This window comes from Trifolium pratense, linkage group LG7 (assembly GCF_020283565.1).
Source record: "Trifolium pratense cultivar HEN17-A07 linkage group LG7, ARS_RC_1.1, whole genome shotgun sequence".
In the NCBI taxonomy this organism is placed as follows: Eukaryota; Viridiplantae; Streptophyta; class Magnoliopsida; order Fabales; family Fabaceae; genus Trifolium; species Trifolium pratense.
The window spans coordinates 33,016,098-33,032,198 of record NC_060065.1 but is presented as its reverse complement, the minus strand read 5'-3'; the positions used below and the strand labels follow the sequence as shown (position 1 = coordinate 33,032,198).

General features: G+C 33.7%; 1 protein-coding gene across 5 annotated transcripts; it reads left to right on the top strand.

Annotated features, from left to right (window-relative positions):
- Positions 1-1,782: 1,782 nt before the first annotated feature.
- On the top strand, positions 1,783-15,817 carry LOC123896169 (26S proteasome non-ATPase regulatory subunit 12 homolog A-like). 5 transcript variants are annotated; one of them, XM_045946588.1, is made up of 12 exons: positions 1,783-1,921; positions 2,035-2,226; positions 2,587-2,658; positions 12,471-12,626; positions 12,740-12,844; positions 12,957-13,013; positions 13,124-13,320; positions 14,541-14,640; positions 14,749-14,861; positions 14,968-15,118; positions 15,211-15,288; positions 15,382-15,817. In XM_045946588.1, the coding sequence occupies exons 1-12, from the start codon at positions 1,919-1,921 to the stop codon at positions 15,598-15,600; spliced, it is 1,443 nt and encodes a 480-aa protein (XP_045802544.1). In that variant the 5' UTR covers positions 1,783-1,918; the 3' UTR covers positions 15,601-15,817. The 5 variants fall into 5 exon arrangements, with proteins under 5 accessions (XP_045802544.1, XP_045802548.1, XP_045802545.1 ...); XM_045946592.1 differs by lacking the exons at positions 12,471-12,626; positions 12,740-12,844; positions 12,957-13,013; ... (4 more) ...; positions 15,211-15,288; positions 15,382-15,817 and adding exons at positions 2,858-2,962; positions 3,075-3,131; positions 3,242-3,438; ... (3 more) ...; positions 5,329-5,406; positions 5,500-5,935 and having other exon boundaries at positions 2,611-2,742; XM_045946589.1 differs by lacking the exons at positions 12,471-12,626; positions 12,740-12,844; positions 12,957-13,013; ... (4 more) ...; positions 15,211-15,288; positions 15,382-15,817 and adding exons at positions 2,858-2,962; positions 3,075-3,131; positions 3,242-3,438; ... (3 more) ...; positions 5,329-5,406; positions 5,500-5,935 and having other exon boundaries at positions 2,587-2,742.
- Positions 15,818-16,101: the final 284 nt, after the last annotated feature.

Sequence of the window (16,101 nt, the reverse complement as noted above, 5' to 3'; positions counted from 1 at the left end):
TTTTTGTTAAAAGTAGAAAGGTGTAGCTTGCTAATGCACAATTTCACACCTTCTAATTTTTGAGTGGGTGTGCATTAGCATTACCCATATTTATTATAGTTAATTTGTATGTATAGTTGATTTTTTTGACGAATTGTATGTATAGTTGATGTTCCATGCATTTTTTCTTTCTTTTGACAGAAAAAAGTTCAAGATATGATTATCATTTTAAAATAATATAATCTTTACTATATCAAATATATAGAGTAAACTTTGGTCCTTGAAAGTGACACTCGCTGTTATTGTAGTCCATGAATCATCAACAAACATTTTAAAATTCCTGAATGTAACTTCCGTTAGTTAGAATAGTCCATGACGTTAATTTTTAACAAAGAACCGTTTGATAGTGTTGACGTGGACGGTTTGTTGACCAATACATGTCACTTCTCTTTAAAATTTGATGCCACGTAGACAGGGACCATATTGAAGACAAAATAGAGCATAAAGGAAGAGGAACGTTGATGACTAAAGTGACTGTTTTAGATGAACGGTGAGGGACTAAAGAGAAAGGGAGAAGAGAGGAGAATAACAAAGTCTGTATTATTTAGTATGAGTTTTACGTGATATATATGTTCTATTTATAGGCAAATGTAAAAGACCAATAACATGGGTCAAGAACCTATATAGACATCCACTAAATATTCATAACACTCCCCTTTGAATGTCCATCAATGATATGTCTCATTAAAATCTTTACTAGAAAAAACTCAATGAAAAAAATTCTAATGAAGGAAAAAGAATATAACATCCTTTTGAAGTTGTCTCAAGTAGGGGTGTACATGGGTTGGGCAAATCCGGTCGACCAGGTCAAACCCACCCAATCCAACCCAAAATAATGGGTTGGGTCGGGCAAGTGGGTGGATATGGATTTCAAAGTGCTGCACTTAATTTTATTTTTTTATCAATGTTTTTTCTTTTACTTAAATTTTTCTTATTTAGGTCCGTTTAGGCCCGCCCAAAAGCGAAGCGGGGCGGGGCGGGGCAACTTAGTTGTCTGGGCTCAACAACTCAAGCCCGCCCGTTTATTGGCGAGTTGGCGGGCCGGCCCGCCAAATACTTTATTTTTATTTTTTTTTAACTATTTGAATTATAACTTCACAATTCTTGCCTCTTAGTTAATGTTAAAAAAAAATACTACAAGAAACATTAATTAAGTTAATAAGTAATTTCTTACAATTACCCTTAATTAAACTAACACTTACAATTACCCTTAATTAAACTAATAGAAACATCAACTAAGTTAATAAATAATTCATTACAATATAAGATAAAAAGATAAATACTAGCAAGTGATAATTCCCATTTGAAAAAAGCAAACAGCCTGTGATGCATCCAGTTCCACCAAAACATGGCTCAAAAAATTACAACTATGTCAATACCAAAAAGCCAAAGACCACAACATAGTTAATGAATTCAGGGACACAAAACATCAAAAAACTAGCAGCAATTAATCAATCTTTTGAGTGGATGAGTATCACGGGGGCGAAGTGGAAGAAGGGAGCAAACGGCGGATGAAATGAATGAAACCCTAATTTTGGAAGAAGGGAGCAGACGGTGAAGTGAACTTTTATATGAGAGAAAATTGGATTGAGATTTGGGTTTTCATTCCAAGCTAAATTTTCAATAAAAGTAAAAAATTATAAAAAAATTAAAAAGTCGCGGGCTAACACGCCCCGCCCCACCCGTCTCGTTTTTAGGCGGGTTAGATGGGGGCGGGCCACCTTAAAGTAGCGAGCCGAAAATCTCAGCCCGGCCTGCCAAAAATGGCGGGTCAAACGGGTCGGCCTGGCGGGTCTGGCCCGTTTTGCCACCCCTAGTTCTCACACTTTTTCTTAGCTTTTCGATTTCAATTCTCATCTCGCGCAAACCTCACTCAAACATGGTATTCATCCATCCAGATTCCTCTATTTCGGTTTCCGCTACTGTTTTCTTCTTTTTTGATTTTCACTTTGATGTTATTCTAATGCTATAATCGCTTTTCAATTTGTTTTGTAGGCGTCAGAGAATTTAGATGCAAAGATAGAGCAATTGCTGAACGTAGAGAAGCAGATGTGGCTCGCCGGTGAAATCGCCGGCACCAGAAAAGCTGCAATTGACATTTTGCAACTCTGCTTTGAAGCCGAAGCTTGGAAAACTCTAAACGATCAGATTGTCGTTTTATCTAAACGACGCGGTCAGCTTAAGCAGGTATTTGATGCAATGCGCTGAGGTTTAGGGTTTTGGTTTTTTAGAATGTAAATTGTTCATTGTTGTTTACAATTTCAGATTGATCAGTAATGTTAGATGAGATTATTGATGGAAAATTTGTTTAGATAAGCAACGAGGCATTGTGTGCTTAAGTTAGAAAGAGTTTAGGGTTTTTGTTTTTTTAGTCTTTGATGTTTCCGATTTCACTATCGTCGGTATTTAAGGAACTTATATCAATTCACTATTGTTCCAGATTATGTATAATTTCACTGCTAGGGTTCAGTTTAGACACCTTGTAGTTGTTGTATAATTAGTGATGTTTTATGGTACTAATGATGAGCCTATTATATATGGATGCAGGCTGTAACCGCTATGGTCCAGCAGGCTGTAACCGCTATGGTCCAGCAGGCTGTAACCGCTATGGTCCAGCAGGCTATGGAATATATTGATAAGACACCGGATATTGAAACTCGTATTGAACTTATCAAAACACTGATCAGTGTATCTGCAGGGAAGGTTAGTTAGTTATGTTTGAATTCTCCATTGTGTTTTATTATCTTTTCACATAGAGTTATCCATCTTATAAGAGATATGTTTTGGCTATTTGTATGTTGTACCGTGTTCTTCTTAGATATACGTTGAGATTGAGAGAGCACGATTGGTCAAGAAACTTGCCAAGATTAAGGAAGAACAGGGGCTTATTGCTGAGGCTGCTGATCTGATGCAAGAAATTGCGGTCAGTGTGAACTTGTTATGTTTTCATGGCTTTTGTGTATCTTTGTTTTTGGATGATACTGATTAGTAGAAATTATTGGTTGGTTCACTTATTTAATGGGTAATCTTAACAGGTGGAAACTTTTGGTGCCATGGCTAAAACTGAGAAGATTGCATTCATTCTGGAACAAGTACGAGTCTCATTTTTTGTTTGTTTCAGTGATGATAAAAGTAGCAGGCTGATAAATTTTTATGTTGCTAATAAATTACTAATTTGGTCATCTCCCATGTTAAATTGTAGGTTCGGTTGTGCTTAGACCGTCAGGATTATGTCCGTGCACAAATACTCTCAAGAAAGATAAGTCCAAGAGTATTCGACATAGATGCATCTAAGGAAAAGAAAAAGCCCAAAGAAGGCGATAACATGGTTGAAGAGGCTCCTGCTGATATTCCGTCTCTACTGGAGTTGAAAAGGATTTATTACGAACTCATGATTAGGTAAAAATTCATAAAGTTGAAATGAACTCCACCATAAAAAACTGAACCCCATTTTGTACCGTTCATAAACTGAACTGATAATTTAAATACAATTCACACATTTTACAAATTGAACTCTCCGTTATTTTAAATTCTCAGAATACAAATTCACTCACTTTCACATATTGTCATGATTCATGAACCATCTAAAATTTATATTATAAATAAAAAATCTTATATTGTTGAGACTTCAGAGTTACAGAGATGCTATGAAGGCCATTTATAGTTCTTGCCATTTGCAAACTCTAACATTCTGTACCGTCACCGTGTATACATTTAAATGGCCACAACAGGAACCTTTTGGTTTGGATCATATTTCCAATTCCTTTACAGACATTTCTAAATTTTAATCACTTATTTCCTTTACAAATCCAAATTTTTTGTTTTTCATCCCTGCTTTCTATTCTTGTTTGCCACATCCCAGTTCTTAACCATTTTGAAATAAAGCATGATGCCTGTCATTGACCTGTTTTAAGTTAGACATTTTGACATAATGCAAAGTTTATCTGCCATTTAAAATTTTATGAAAGAGGATTATTAAAAAGACGTAAACTAGATATATAAAATGAGTTTGGATTTTAAAGTTGATAAACATGCTGGTTATAGTTATCCTTCCTAACATGCGGATTCGTTGTCTTTTACCGTTGTTACTGTTCAAAAATATAGTGAATCTGTCACATTGTGTAAATTTGATCTTCAGAAAGTCAATTCTTTTATTTTCATTGTAAATTTTAAATAATGCAATTCCTATCGATTTTCGTTTATATCTATGTTTATGCTGTCTGGTTGTTGAACCATTGTTTTGGGTCTACGGTAGGCAGCCTTTCACCATTGCAAGATGTTTTTTTTTCTTCCCATAGTTTAAATAATTTTCAAATGCGTATAATTCAGTCCATTTGAATCATGTTTCAAAATTATTTTGTGTTTGGTAATTGATTTGTTACACGTGAGTTGTGACAATAATGAAGTGTAGGGAATTGGTCGCAGTGCAGTATATGTGGCAGTAAATTCCACATAGCTTTCTAAATTTGGTGCTATGCTTCTATACCTTATGTCGAATTGATATAGTTGATTTATCTTCATGCTACATATTTTTCAAGTACCAGGTTCATAATATTTCTTGCCGCTGATCCTGAAATCTTTTTTTTTTTCTTATGCTGTTTTTCTGTCCGTGATTTTAGGTATTATTCCCACAACAATGATTATCTTGAAATTTGCCGTTGCTATAAAGCGATATATGAGATTCCATATGTTAAAGAAAACCCTGCTGAGTTTATTCCTGTAGGCTTTCGATTCTCTTCCTCTATTTGCTATCTCTGTTACTGTTTGATTCTATTGCTAAACGATATTATGATACGACTAATTTCCAAATACTATCTTTACATGTAGATCCTGAAGAAAATATCTTGGTGCTTGGTTCTTGCTCCTCATGATCCACTGCAATCAAGTCTTCTGAATTCAACCTTAGAGGATAAGAATCTATTTGAGATTCCAAACTTCAAGTATGTTATCTATTTTTTTATCTCGCATGCTATCTGGTGGTCATGTTCAAATATTTTGTTTAGGATTCCTTGTCATTGGATGTAACTGTTATATGTTTGTGTCTAGGCTTCTCTTAAAGCAACTGGTCACCATGGAAGTCATCCAATGGACTGCTCTTTGGGAGACATATAAGACCGAGTTTGAGAACGAGATTGTATCTGGAAAGTTTTTAAGTGAAAAAGTCGCAGAAGATCTAAAACAGAGAATTATTGAACATGTGATTAACTTATGCCCTTGCACTTCTTCTTCTTTATGTTTAACAGCTATTTATGTGAGTATTAACATGGAGTAATTTTGGTAATCTTTCAGAATATTCTTGTTGTGTCAAAATACTACGCAAGAATTACTTTGACGAGACTTTCCCAGCTTTTGTGTCTCAGCCTAGAGGTGTGTAATGCTAGTAATGGTTTTGTTCTGTTAATCTTAATTAATTTGTTTTTCAACGGGATTTTCCTAATCAATTATTCTTGCATAATTCAGGAAGCTGAGAAGCATCTGTCTGATATGGTTGTGATAAAGGCTCTGGTGGCCATGATTGATAGACCTATGGGAATAGTTTGTTTCCAAACATCGAAGTACAGCAACGATATTCTTAATTCATGGGCAGCAAACTTAGAGAAGCTGCTCGATCTTGTTGAGAAGAGCTGTCATCAAATACACAAGGGAACCATGGTCCATAAAGCAGCTTTGAAGGTTTAAAAAAGGTCTGCATATCGGTAATTTTGGGTTTTTCATTTGAACGCATTTGTATTAAACAGAGTTATCTTGATTATAATTTATGAAATTTGATTTTATTAATAGGGAGAAATAATTTTTTTATCAGATTTTACTTCCTTTGTGGTTGAATTTTGGATTACTAGAACCTCCTTTCTTTGAGAAATGAAGAGTTGACACAAAAATAAGTATTAGTAAATAAGAGTGAATGTTAGTATCATATACATATTTATAAATATTAGGAATATTACGTGTAGTTAGTTTTTTTATTTTTTACAAGATTATGTGTAGTATATTATAAACTCTTGATCTGACTGATTATATGTAATCTGTTTTCATTATATCGATAATTTATTATTGTTCTTAATGTTTTTCTGACTTAAAACTCTGAAAATGACTTTTTGATTTAAGTGTTTGGAAAATATTTATTAAATAACAGAATATTTCAGTTTTTTTTTTTGTGTGAAACAATGTGGTCCAACATGATTTTAGCTTTCATTTTCTAAAGTCACATTGAACTCGTAAACTCTATTTAGACTCGTGAATCTGAGTTTGTATGAGTCTATCCGGATATAATCGAGTCTACCCAAAAAATAGTTTGGAGTGAGATAACTTATTAATTTTGGCCATCTAATCTCGTAAGTCGACTCACGAGTTTGACCCGATGAAACAAATCGATCTTGACAAAAAAGTATAAAACATAACTGTATAACTTTTGTTGTACAAAAATAACCCTCAATAATTATCTCTCAAGCATTTAGAGAAGGGCATTTTTGCTAACATATATATTTCTTATGTTTATGTTTATTATAGTCGATTGGTTGTATGTGTAGTTGATGTTCCATGCATTTTTTGTTTCTTTTGACAAAAAAAAGTTCAAGGCTATGATTATCATTTTAATATAGTATAATCTTTACTATATCAAATACATATATAAGAAAAAAGGTTAAATAAAACAGAATGATAACGAGTGTTCTTTTTTTGGGTAATAAACAATTATAAGTGCTGTTAAAATACATATTATCTCTTATTCCAAATTGTCTAACACGAGACTTTTTACGCCCAATAAATAATTGTATGTCCAACCCCTCACAGTCACATGGTTCAAATTGACTTTATAAACCAGCAAAATTAAAAAAAAAAAAAAAAAAAAGAGTGTTGTACGAAAATTAAGATAAAATAGCAACTCTAGTCTAATTCAAAGCAAATTTTAGATAAATATATTCATTCTTCTTTTTTGACAAAACATTAGTGTAAATGCTAAACCTAACTCAAAGTTACGGTTAATTTTTAGTTCTAATTAATTTAAAAAATCTAAAATTTACTTAATTTAAACTAAATAAGTGTAATTAAGCAAAAAAAATTACTAATAACAGTGTTATTAGTGTTATATATATCTAACAGCCGGTACGCATGAAATTTGAACTTTGTTCATAAAATTTAGAAAGTTTAGCTATTCATGAACAATTAAATGGAATGCATCTTCTACAAATAAAAGACTGTGGTAAGAAAACCCTTCCGATCAATGCAGTAATCCTTAGGCAATCAAAACTAAAACGAAATGTAACGCCTGCCAACAACCATTAATCACCTCGACATTGGTGAACATCGATTGTTACAACTCCACTCATCAATGGCTCCAAACGACGCTTATATAACGTAAAACCTCTCATTTGACTTATTATACTAACTTGAACGTTAAAGTGTTTGCAGAAGCCTCCACCAACTTCAACCTTGACGGTTCACTATTCGACATCCGACTAGTTCTTCTATCACTTAGATCAACTACTATTTTTATTTTATTGATGAAAATATTTTGGCTACTTTCGTGTCCCATGATAAAATATTCATGAATAAAATCCCCACACTTTTATTTATATCTCCCAAACATGTTTTCCAATCATAGCCACCATTTCTCCTCTCATTTTTCCAACATGGCCGGAGAAGACACTCCATCACCCATTCTTGAGGCACCACTTCTACCCCTTCACGACGAACCGATCCAACAAACACCCAACATCAATTCCTTTACAATAACATCATCAATTTTAAACCTTAAAAACTTTTATGTCATTTTAGGACCTTTGTTATCAATTATTATATGTCTCCTAGTGAAACTAGATGCTCCTACAACAAGCACAAAAATGGTTGGTGTGATTGTTTGGGTTTTCACATGGTGGATAACTGAGGCTGTTCCACTTCCTGTTACTTCCATGTGTCCTCTGTTTTTGTTTCCTCTGTTTGGAATTGCTTCAGCTGATACTGTTGCTCATTCTTATATGGATGATGTTATTGCACTTGTTTTGGGAAGTTTCATACTTGCTCTTGCTGTAGAACGCTACAACGTGCACAAAAGATTGGCTTTGAATGTGAGTACATTATTCCAAAGTTTAAATTTTGTACTATAATTTTAACATCGAAACGGATATTAATTAAACCGGATGATACCTCCAAGTAACCGCTTTGAATTGATTTTTTTTTAATCAAGACATTGTGTTCGGGTGATTAATGAGTTTTCTCTAGAGCGAATTGTTTGAGAGAATCTGAGGGGCCCCTTCCTCGAAAACCAAATGGTTAATACTTAATACTAAAAAAAGATTATTTTATATGCATAAATAGCTTAAATTTGGACAAAACTACAATTGAACCATTTAAATAGCTAAATTGTAGACAAATTTTTTTTTTTTTTTTAACTATTTGAATTATAACTTCACAATTCTTGCCTCTTAGTTAATGTTAAAAAAAAATACTACAAGAAACATTAATTAAGTTAATAAGTAATTTCTTACAATTACCCTTAATTAAACTAACACTTACAATTACCCTTAATTAAACTAATAGAAACATCAACTAAGTTAATAAATAATTCATTACAATATAAGATAAAAAGATAAATACTAGCAAGTGATAATTCCCATTTGAAAAAAGCAAACAGCCTGTGATGCATCCAGTTCCACCAAAACATGGCTCGAAAAATTACAACTATGTCAATACCAAAAAGCCAAAGATCACAACATAGTTAATGAAATTCAGGGACACAAAACATCAAAAAACTAGCAGCAATTAATCAATCTTTTGAGTGGATGAGTATCACGGGGGCGAAGTGGAAGAAGGGAGCAAACGGCGGATGAAATGAATGAAACCCTAATTTTGGAAGAAGGGAGCAGACGGTGAAGTGAACTTTTATTTGAGAGAAAATTGGATTGAGATTTGGGTTTTCATTCCAAGCCAAATTTTCAATAAAAGTAAAAAATTATAAAAAAATTAAAAAGTCGCGGGCTAACACGCCCCGCCCCACCCATCTCGTTTTTAGGCGGGTTAGATGGGGGCGGGCCACCTTAAAGTAGCGAGCCGAAAATCTCAGCCCGGCCTGCCAAAAATGGCGGGTCAAACGGGTCGGCCTGGCGGGTCTGGCCCGTTTTGCCACCCCTAGTTCTCACACTTTTTCTTAGCTTTTCGATTTCAATTCTCATCTCGCGCAAACCTGATGTAGGAGGGTTTCCTTAGTAATTTATTATTTTAGATAGATTTAGTTTTATTATATTTTAGGTAGATTTCTTATTTTTATATTTCACCTAGATTAGTTATTTTTATATTTTAGGTAGATTTGTTATTTTTATTTAGTTAGGTTTGTTATTTTCTTTTACAATATTTTAGGAGATTTGTTATTTTTATTTTTCACTCCTATTTAAGGTAAACTATTGTAGCCTTGAAGACAACCTTTTGATTTAATAAAATTCAGAGATTTTTCTCAAATTTGGTGGATTCCAAATTACTCTTTCGGTGGACTCCGAAACCCTATTTTGACAAGTTTGTGTTTGCGGCTTGTCTTTATCCATTAGGTTTAGCGTTTTGCTAACCTAGCGCTTCCGTACTGCGTCAGTTGGTATCAGAGCCTCTATGACTAAGTGGTCTAGAGTTCGATCCCCGCCCCCCTCACTTTCTAATTAAAAAGTGGAATTTAAGCATATGGTAGGTGAGCCTATGCATTATCCACGCTTCAAGCCCAAGTGGGCTCTTGCGTGAGGGGACATGTTAGAAATAATATAAAACCATTGATATGACTTTATTCCTAACAGCTTAAGCTTTTGGGATAATCGTTTATTCCTGACGCAGTACGGAAGCGCTAGGTTAGCAAAACGCTAAACCTAATGGATAAAGACAAGCCGCAAACACAAACTTGTCAAAATAGGGTTTCGGAGTCCACCGAAAGAGTAATTTGGAATCCACCAAATTTGAGAAAAATCTCTGAATTTTATTAAATCAAAAGGTTGTCTTCAAGGCTACAATAGTTTACCTTAAATAGGAGTGAAAAATAAAAATAACAAATCTCCTAAAATATTGTAAAAGAAAATAACAAACCTAACTAAATAAAAATAACAAATCTACCTAAAATATAAAAATAACTAATCTAGGTGAAATATAAAAATAAGAAATCTACCTAAAATATAATAAAACTAAATCTATCTAAAATAATAAATTACTAAGGAAACCCTCCTACATCAGTCTCCTCTGCCTCAAAAGAACTCGACCCCGAGTTCTCATCTTGATATTGACTCATGCGTTTATCATAATAGAAACTTAGTATTGGTTCTGCTTTAATTATCAAATTCTTTCTCGTTTGCTTGATTGCTACTTTTTGCTCTCCCTTTAGTCCTGCCTCATACCGACTCTTTTCTTCTTTAAAAGCTTGATTTTTCTCCTCTAACTTGAGATAATAGCTTGTTAATCCGTTTAATAACTCCACAACGGCGGTAGAGCTTATATGCATAACATGAGAGTACCCATAAATGTTCATAAGTTTCTTTGTTTGTGTTGTCCTTAAGGTCGCATCATATTGCGCTGCCAATGACGATAAATTTGTTACACGACATTCTTTCTCCTTTGTTTCTTCATCAATTTCTGGCGTCGCCTCTATTTGGATGTTGCAATCCATGCCATTGATGTTCTCGTTGAAACTACCCTTCAATTCTAGATTGAGCACTCCTTCCTCATCGATTGTAGTTTCTACCATTTTAGACTCCACATCCGTTTGATCCTCTTTCTCTGAATCATCATGTTCAACGATCTCTTCCTTCTCATCTTTCGATTCATCAACTTCAACCGAAGCATCTTGTTCAACAACTACTTCGGTTTCTTTCGGTTTAGATTTATAAGCAGGATCGTCAAGTTTCTCGGGAAGAGATAGTTGGTTATCATATAGGGTTTCAGTAGCCATGTGATGTAGATGAAAATTATTGGCATGATTGTTGGTATTGGCATTATTGAAGATGCTACATGCTTCCTCGAATTTAACATTAACATACCAATTAACATACGTTATCAAAACAGAATGTTTAGCAATATCTTTAATCGTTTTACGCGAGTTACCTGTCATTCTGTAAGCATGCCTCAAAAGGTCGGACAACGAGTAATCTTTGTTGTAACAAAACGGACAACGATATGTCGAATCAGAGATTTTAAACTCGTAGTAATCATTCTTCAACCTTTTGTAATATCGACGCTCATAGTATTCCAAATCAGATTCACCATGAGTATGTTCTGATTTTATGTACGTAACAACATGGTTGTTATTGCGAACCCTAATAACCGGAATTGATTCTCCCATGGCTGATCACGTTAGGAAAAGAACAGGAGAAACCTGCTCTGATACCAACTGACGCAGTACGGAAGCGCTAGGTTAGCAAAACGCTAAACCTAATGGATAAAGACAAGCCGCAAACACAAACTTGTCAAAATAGGGTTTCGGAGTCCACCGAAAGAGTAATTTGGAATCCACCAAATTTGAGAAAAATCTCTGAATTTTATTAAATCAAAAGGTTGTCTTCAAGGCTACAATAGTTTACCTTAAATAGGAGTGAAAAATAAAAATAACAAATCTCCTAAAATATTGTAAAAGAAAATAACAAACCTAACTAAATAAAAATAACAAATCTACCTAAAATATAAAAATAACTAATCTAGGTGAAATATAAAAATAAGAAATCTACCTAAAATATAATAAAACTAAATCTATCTAAAATAATAAATTACTAAGAAAACCCTCCTACATCAAAAGCTCACTCAAACATGGTATTCATCCATCCAGATTCCTCTATTTCGGTTTCCGCTACTGTTTTCTTCTTTTTTGATTTTCACTTTGATGTTATTCTAATGCTATAATCGCTTTTCAATTTGTTTTGTAGGCGTCAGAGAATTTAGATGCAAAGATAGAGCAATTGCTGAACGTAGAGAAGCAGATGTGGCTCGCCGGTGAAATCGCCGGCACCAGAAAAGCTGCAATTGACATTTTGCAACTCTGCTTTGAAGCCGAAGCTTGGAAAACTCTAAACGATCAGATTGTCGTTTTATCTAAACGACGCGGTCAGCTTAAGCAGGTATTTGATGCAATGCGCTGAGGTTTAGGGTTTTGGTTTTTTAGAATGTAAATTGTTCATTGTTGTTTACAATTTCAGATTGATCAGTAATGTTAGATGAGATTATTGATGGAAAATTTGTTTAGATAAGCAACGAGGCATTGTGTGCTTAAGTTAGAAAGAGTTTAGGGTTTTTGTTTTTTTAGTCTTTGATGTTTCCGATTTCACTATCGTCGGTATTTAAGGAACTTATATCAATTCACTATTGTTCCAGATTATGTATAATTTCACTGCTAGGGTTCAGTTTAGACACCTTGTAGTTGTTGTATAATTAGTGATGTTTTATGGTATTAATGATGAGCCTATTATATATGGATGCAGGCTGTAACCGCTATGGTCCAGCAGGCTGTAACCGCTATGGTCCAGCAGGCTGTAACCGCTATGGTCCAGCAGGCTATGGAATATATTGATAAGACACCGGATATTGAAACTCGTATTGAACTTATCAAAACACTGATCAGTGTATCTGCAGGGAAGGTTAGTTAGTTATGTTTGAATTCTCCATTGTGTTTTATTATCTTTTCACATAGTTATCCATCTTATAAGAGATATGTTTTGGCTATTTGTATGTTGTACCGTGTTCTTCTTAGATATACGTTGAAATTGAGAGAGCACGATTGGTCAAGAAACTTGCCAAGATTAAGGAAGAACAGGGGCTTATTGCTGAGGCTGCTGATCTGATGCAAGAAATTGCGGTCAGTGTGAACTTGTTATGTTTTCATGGCTTTTGTGTATCTTTGTTTTTGGATGATACTGATTAGTAGAAATTATTGGTTGGTTCACTTATTTAATGGGTAATCTTAACAGGTGGAAACTTTTGGTGCCATGGCTAAAACTGAGAAGATTGCATTCATTCTGGAACAAGTACGAGTCTCATTTTTTGTTTGTTTCAGTGATGATAAAAGTAGCAGGCTGATAAATTTTTATGTTGCTAATAAATTACTAATTTGGTCATCTCCCGTGTTAAATTGTAGGTTCGGTTGTGCTTAGACCGTCAGGATTATGTCCGTGCACAAATACTCTCAAGAAAGATAAGTCCAAGAGTATTCGACATAGATGCATCTAAGGAAAAGAAAAAGCCCAAAGAAGGCGATAACATGGTTGAAGAGGCTCCTGCTGATATTCCGTCTCTACTGGAGTTGAAAAGGATTTATTACGAACTCATGATTAGGTAAAAATTCATAAAGTTGAAATGAACTCCACCATAAAAAACTGAACCCCATTTTGTACCGTTCATAAACTGAACTGATAATTTAAATACAATTCGCACATTTTACAAATTGAACTCTCCGTTATTTTAAATTCTCAGAATACAAATTCACTCACTTTCACATATTGTCATGATTCATGAACCATCTAAAATTTATATTATAAATAAAAAATCTTATATTGTTGAGACTTCAGAGTTACAGAGATGCTATGAAGGCCATTTATAGTTCTTGCCATTTGCAAACTCTAACATTCTGTACCGTCACCGTGTATACATTTAAATGGCCACAACAGGAACCTTTTGGTTTGGATCATATTTCCAATTCCTTTACAGACATTTCTAAATTTTAATCACTTATTTCCTTTACAAATCCAAATTTTTTGTTTTTCATCCCTGCTTTCTATTCTTGTTTGCCACATCCCAGTTCTTAACCATTTTGAAATAAAGCATGATGCCTGTCATTGACCTGTTTTAAGTTAGACATTTTGACATAATGCAAAGTTTATCTGCCATTTAAAATTTTATGAAAGAGGATTATTAAAAAGACGTAAACTAGATATATAAAATGAGTTTGGATTTTAAAGTTGATAAACATGCTGGTTATAGTTATCCTTCCTAACATGCGGATTCGTTGTCTTTTACCGTTGTTACTGTTCAAAAATATAGTGAATCTGTCACATTGTGTAAATTTGATCTTCAGAAAGTCAATTCTTTTATTTTCATTGTAAATTTTAAATAATGCAATTCCTATCGATTTTCATTTATATCTATGTTTATGCTGCCTGGTTGTTGAACCATTGTTTTGGGTCTACGGTAGGCAGCCTTTCACCATTGCAAGATGTTTTTTTTTCTTCCCATAGTTTAAATAATTTTCAAATGCGTATAATTCAGTCCATTTGAATCATGTTTCAAAATTATTTTGTGTTTGGTAATTGATTTGTTACACGTGAGTTGCGACAATAATGAAGTGTAGGGAATTGGTCACAGTGCAGTATATGTGGCAGTAAATTCCACATAGCTTTCTAAATTTGGTGCTATGCTTCTATACCTTATGTCGAATTGATATAGTTGATTTATCTTCATGCTACATATTTTTCAAGTACCAGGTTCATAATATTTCTTGCCGCTGATCCTGAAATCTTTTTTTTTTTCTTATGCTGTTTTTCTGTCCGTGATTTTAGGTATTATTCCCACAACAATGATTATCTTGAAATTTGCCGTTGCTATAAAGCGATATATGAGATTCCATATGTTAAAGAAAACCCTGCTGAGTTTATTCCTGTAGGCTTTCGATTCTCTTCCTCTATTTGCTATCTCTGTTACTGTTTGATTCTATTACTAAACGATATTATGATACGACTAATTTCCAAATACTATCTTTACATGTAGATCCTGAAGAAAATATCTTGGTGCTTGGTTCTTGCTCCTCATGATCCACTGCAATCAAGTCTTCTGAATTCAACCTTAGAGGATAAGAATCTATTTGAGATTCCAAACTTCAAGTATGTTATCTATTTTTTTATCTCGCATGCTATCTGGTGGTCATGTTCAAATATTTTGTTTAGGATTCCTTGTCATTGGATGTAACTGTTATATGTTTGTGTCTAGGCTTCTCTTAAAGCAACTGGTCACCATGGAAGTCATCCAATGGACTGCTCTTTGGGAGACATATAAGACCGAGTTTGAGAACGAGATTGTATCTGGAAAGTTTTTAAGTGAAAAAGCCGCAGAAGATCTAAAACAGAGAATTATTGAACATGTGATTAACTTATGCCCTTGCACTTCTTCTTCTTTATGTTTAACAGCGATTTATGTGAGTATTAACATGGAGTAATTTTGGTAATCTTTCAGAATATTCTTGTTGTGTCAAAATACTACGCAAGAATTACTTTGACGAGACTTTCCCAGCTTTTGTGTCTCAGCCTAGAGGTGTGTAATGCTAGTAATGGTTTTGTTCTGTTAATCTTAATTAATTTGTTTTTCAAAGGGATTTTCCTAATCAATTATTCTTGCATAATTCAGGAAGCTGAGAAGCATCTGTCTGATATGGTTGTGATAAAGGCTCTGGTGGCCATGATTGATAGACCTATGGGAATAGTTTGTTTCCAAACATCGAAGTACAGCAACGATATTCTTAATTCATGGGCAGCAAACTTAGAGAAGCTGCTCGATCTTGTTGAGAAGAGCTGTCATCAAATACACAAGGGAACCATGGTCCATAAAGCAGCTTTGAAGGTTTAAAAAAGGTCTGCATATCGGTAATTTTGGGTTTTTCATTTGAACGCATTTGTATTAAACAGAGTTATCTTGATTATAATTTATGAAATTTGATTTTATTAATAGGGAGAAATAATTTTTTTATCAGATTTTACTTCCTTTGTGGTTGAATTTTGGATTACTAGAACCTCCTTTCTTTGAGAAATGAAGAGTTGACACAAAAATAAGTATTAGTAAATAAGAGTGAATGTTAGTATCATATACATATTTATAAATATTAGGAATATTATGTGTAGTTAGTTTTTTTATTTTTTACAAGATTATGTGTAGTATATTATAAACTCTTGATCTGACTGATTATATGTAATCTGTTTTCATTATATCGATAATTTATTATTGTTCTTAATGTTTTTCTGACTTAAAACTCTGAAAATGACTTTTTGATTTAAGTGTTTGGAAAATATTTATTAAATAACAGAATATTTCAGTTTTTTTTTTTTGTGTGAAACAATGTGGTCCAACATG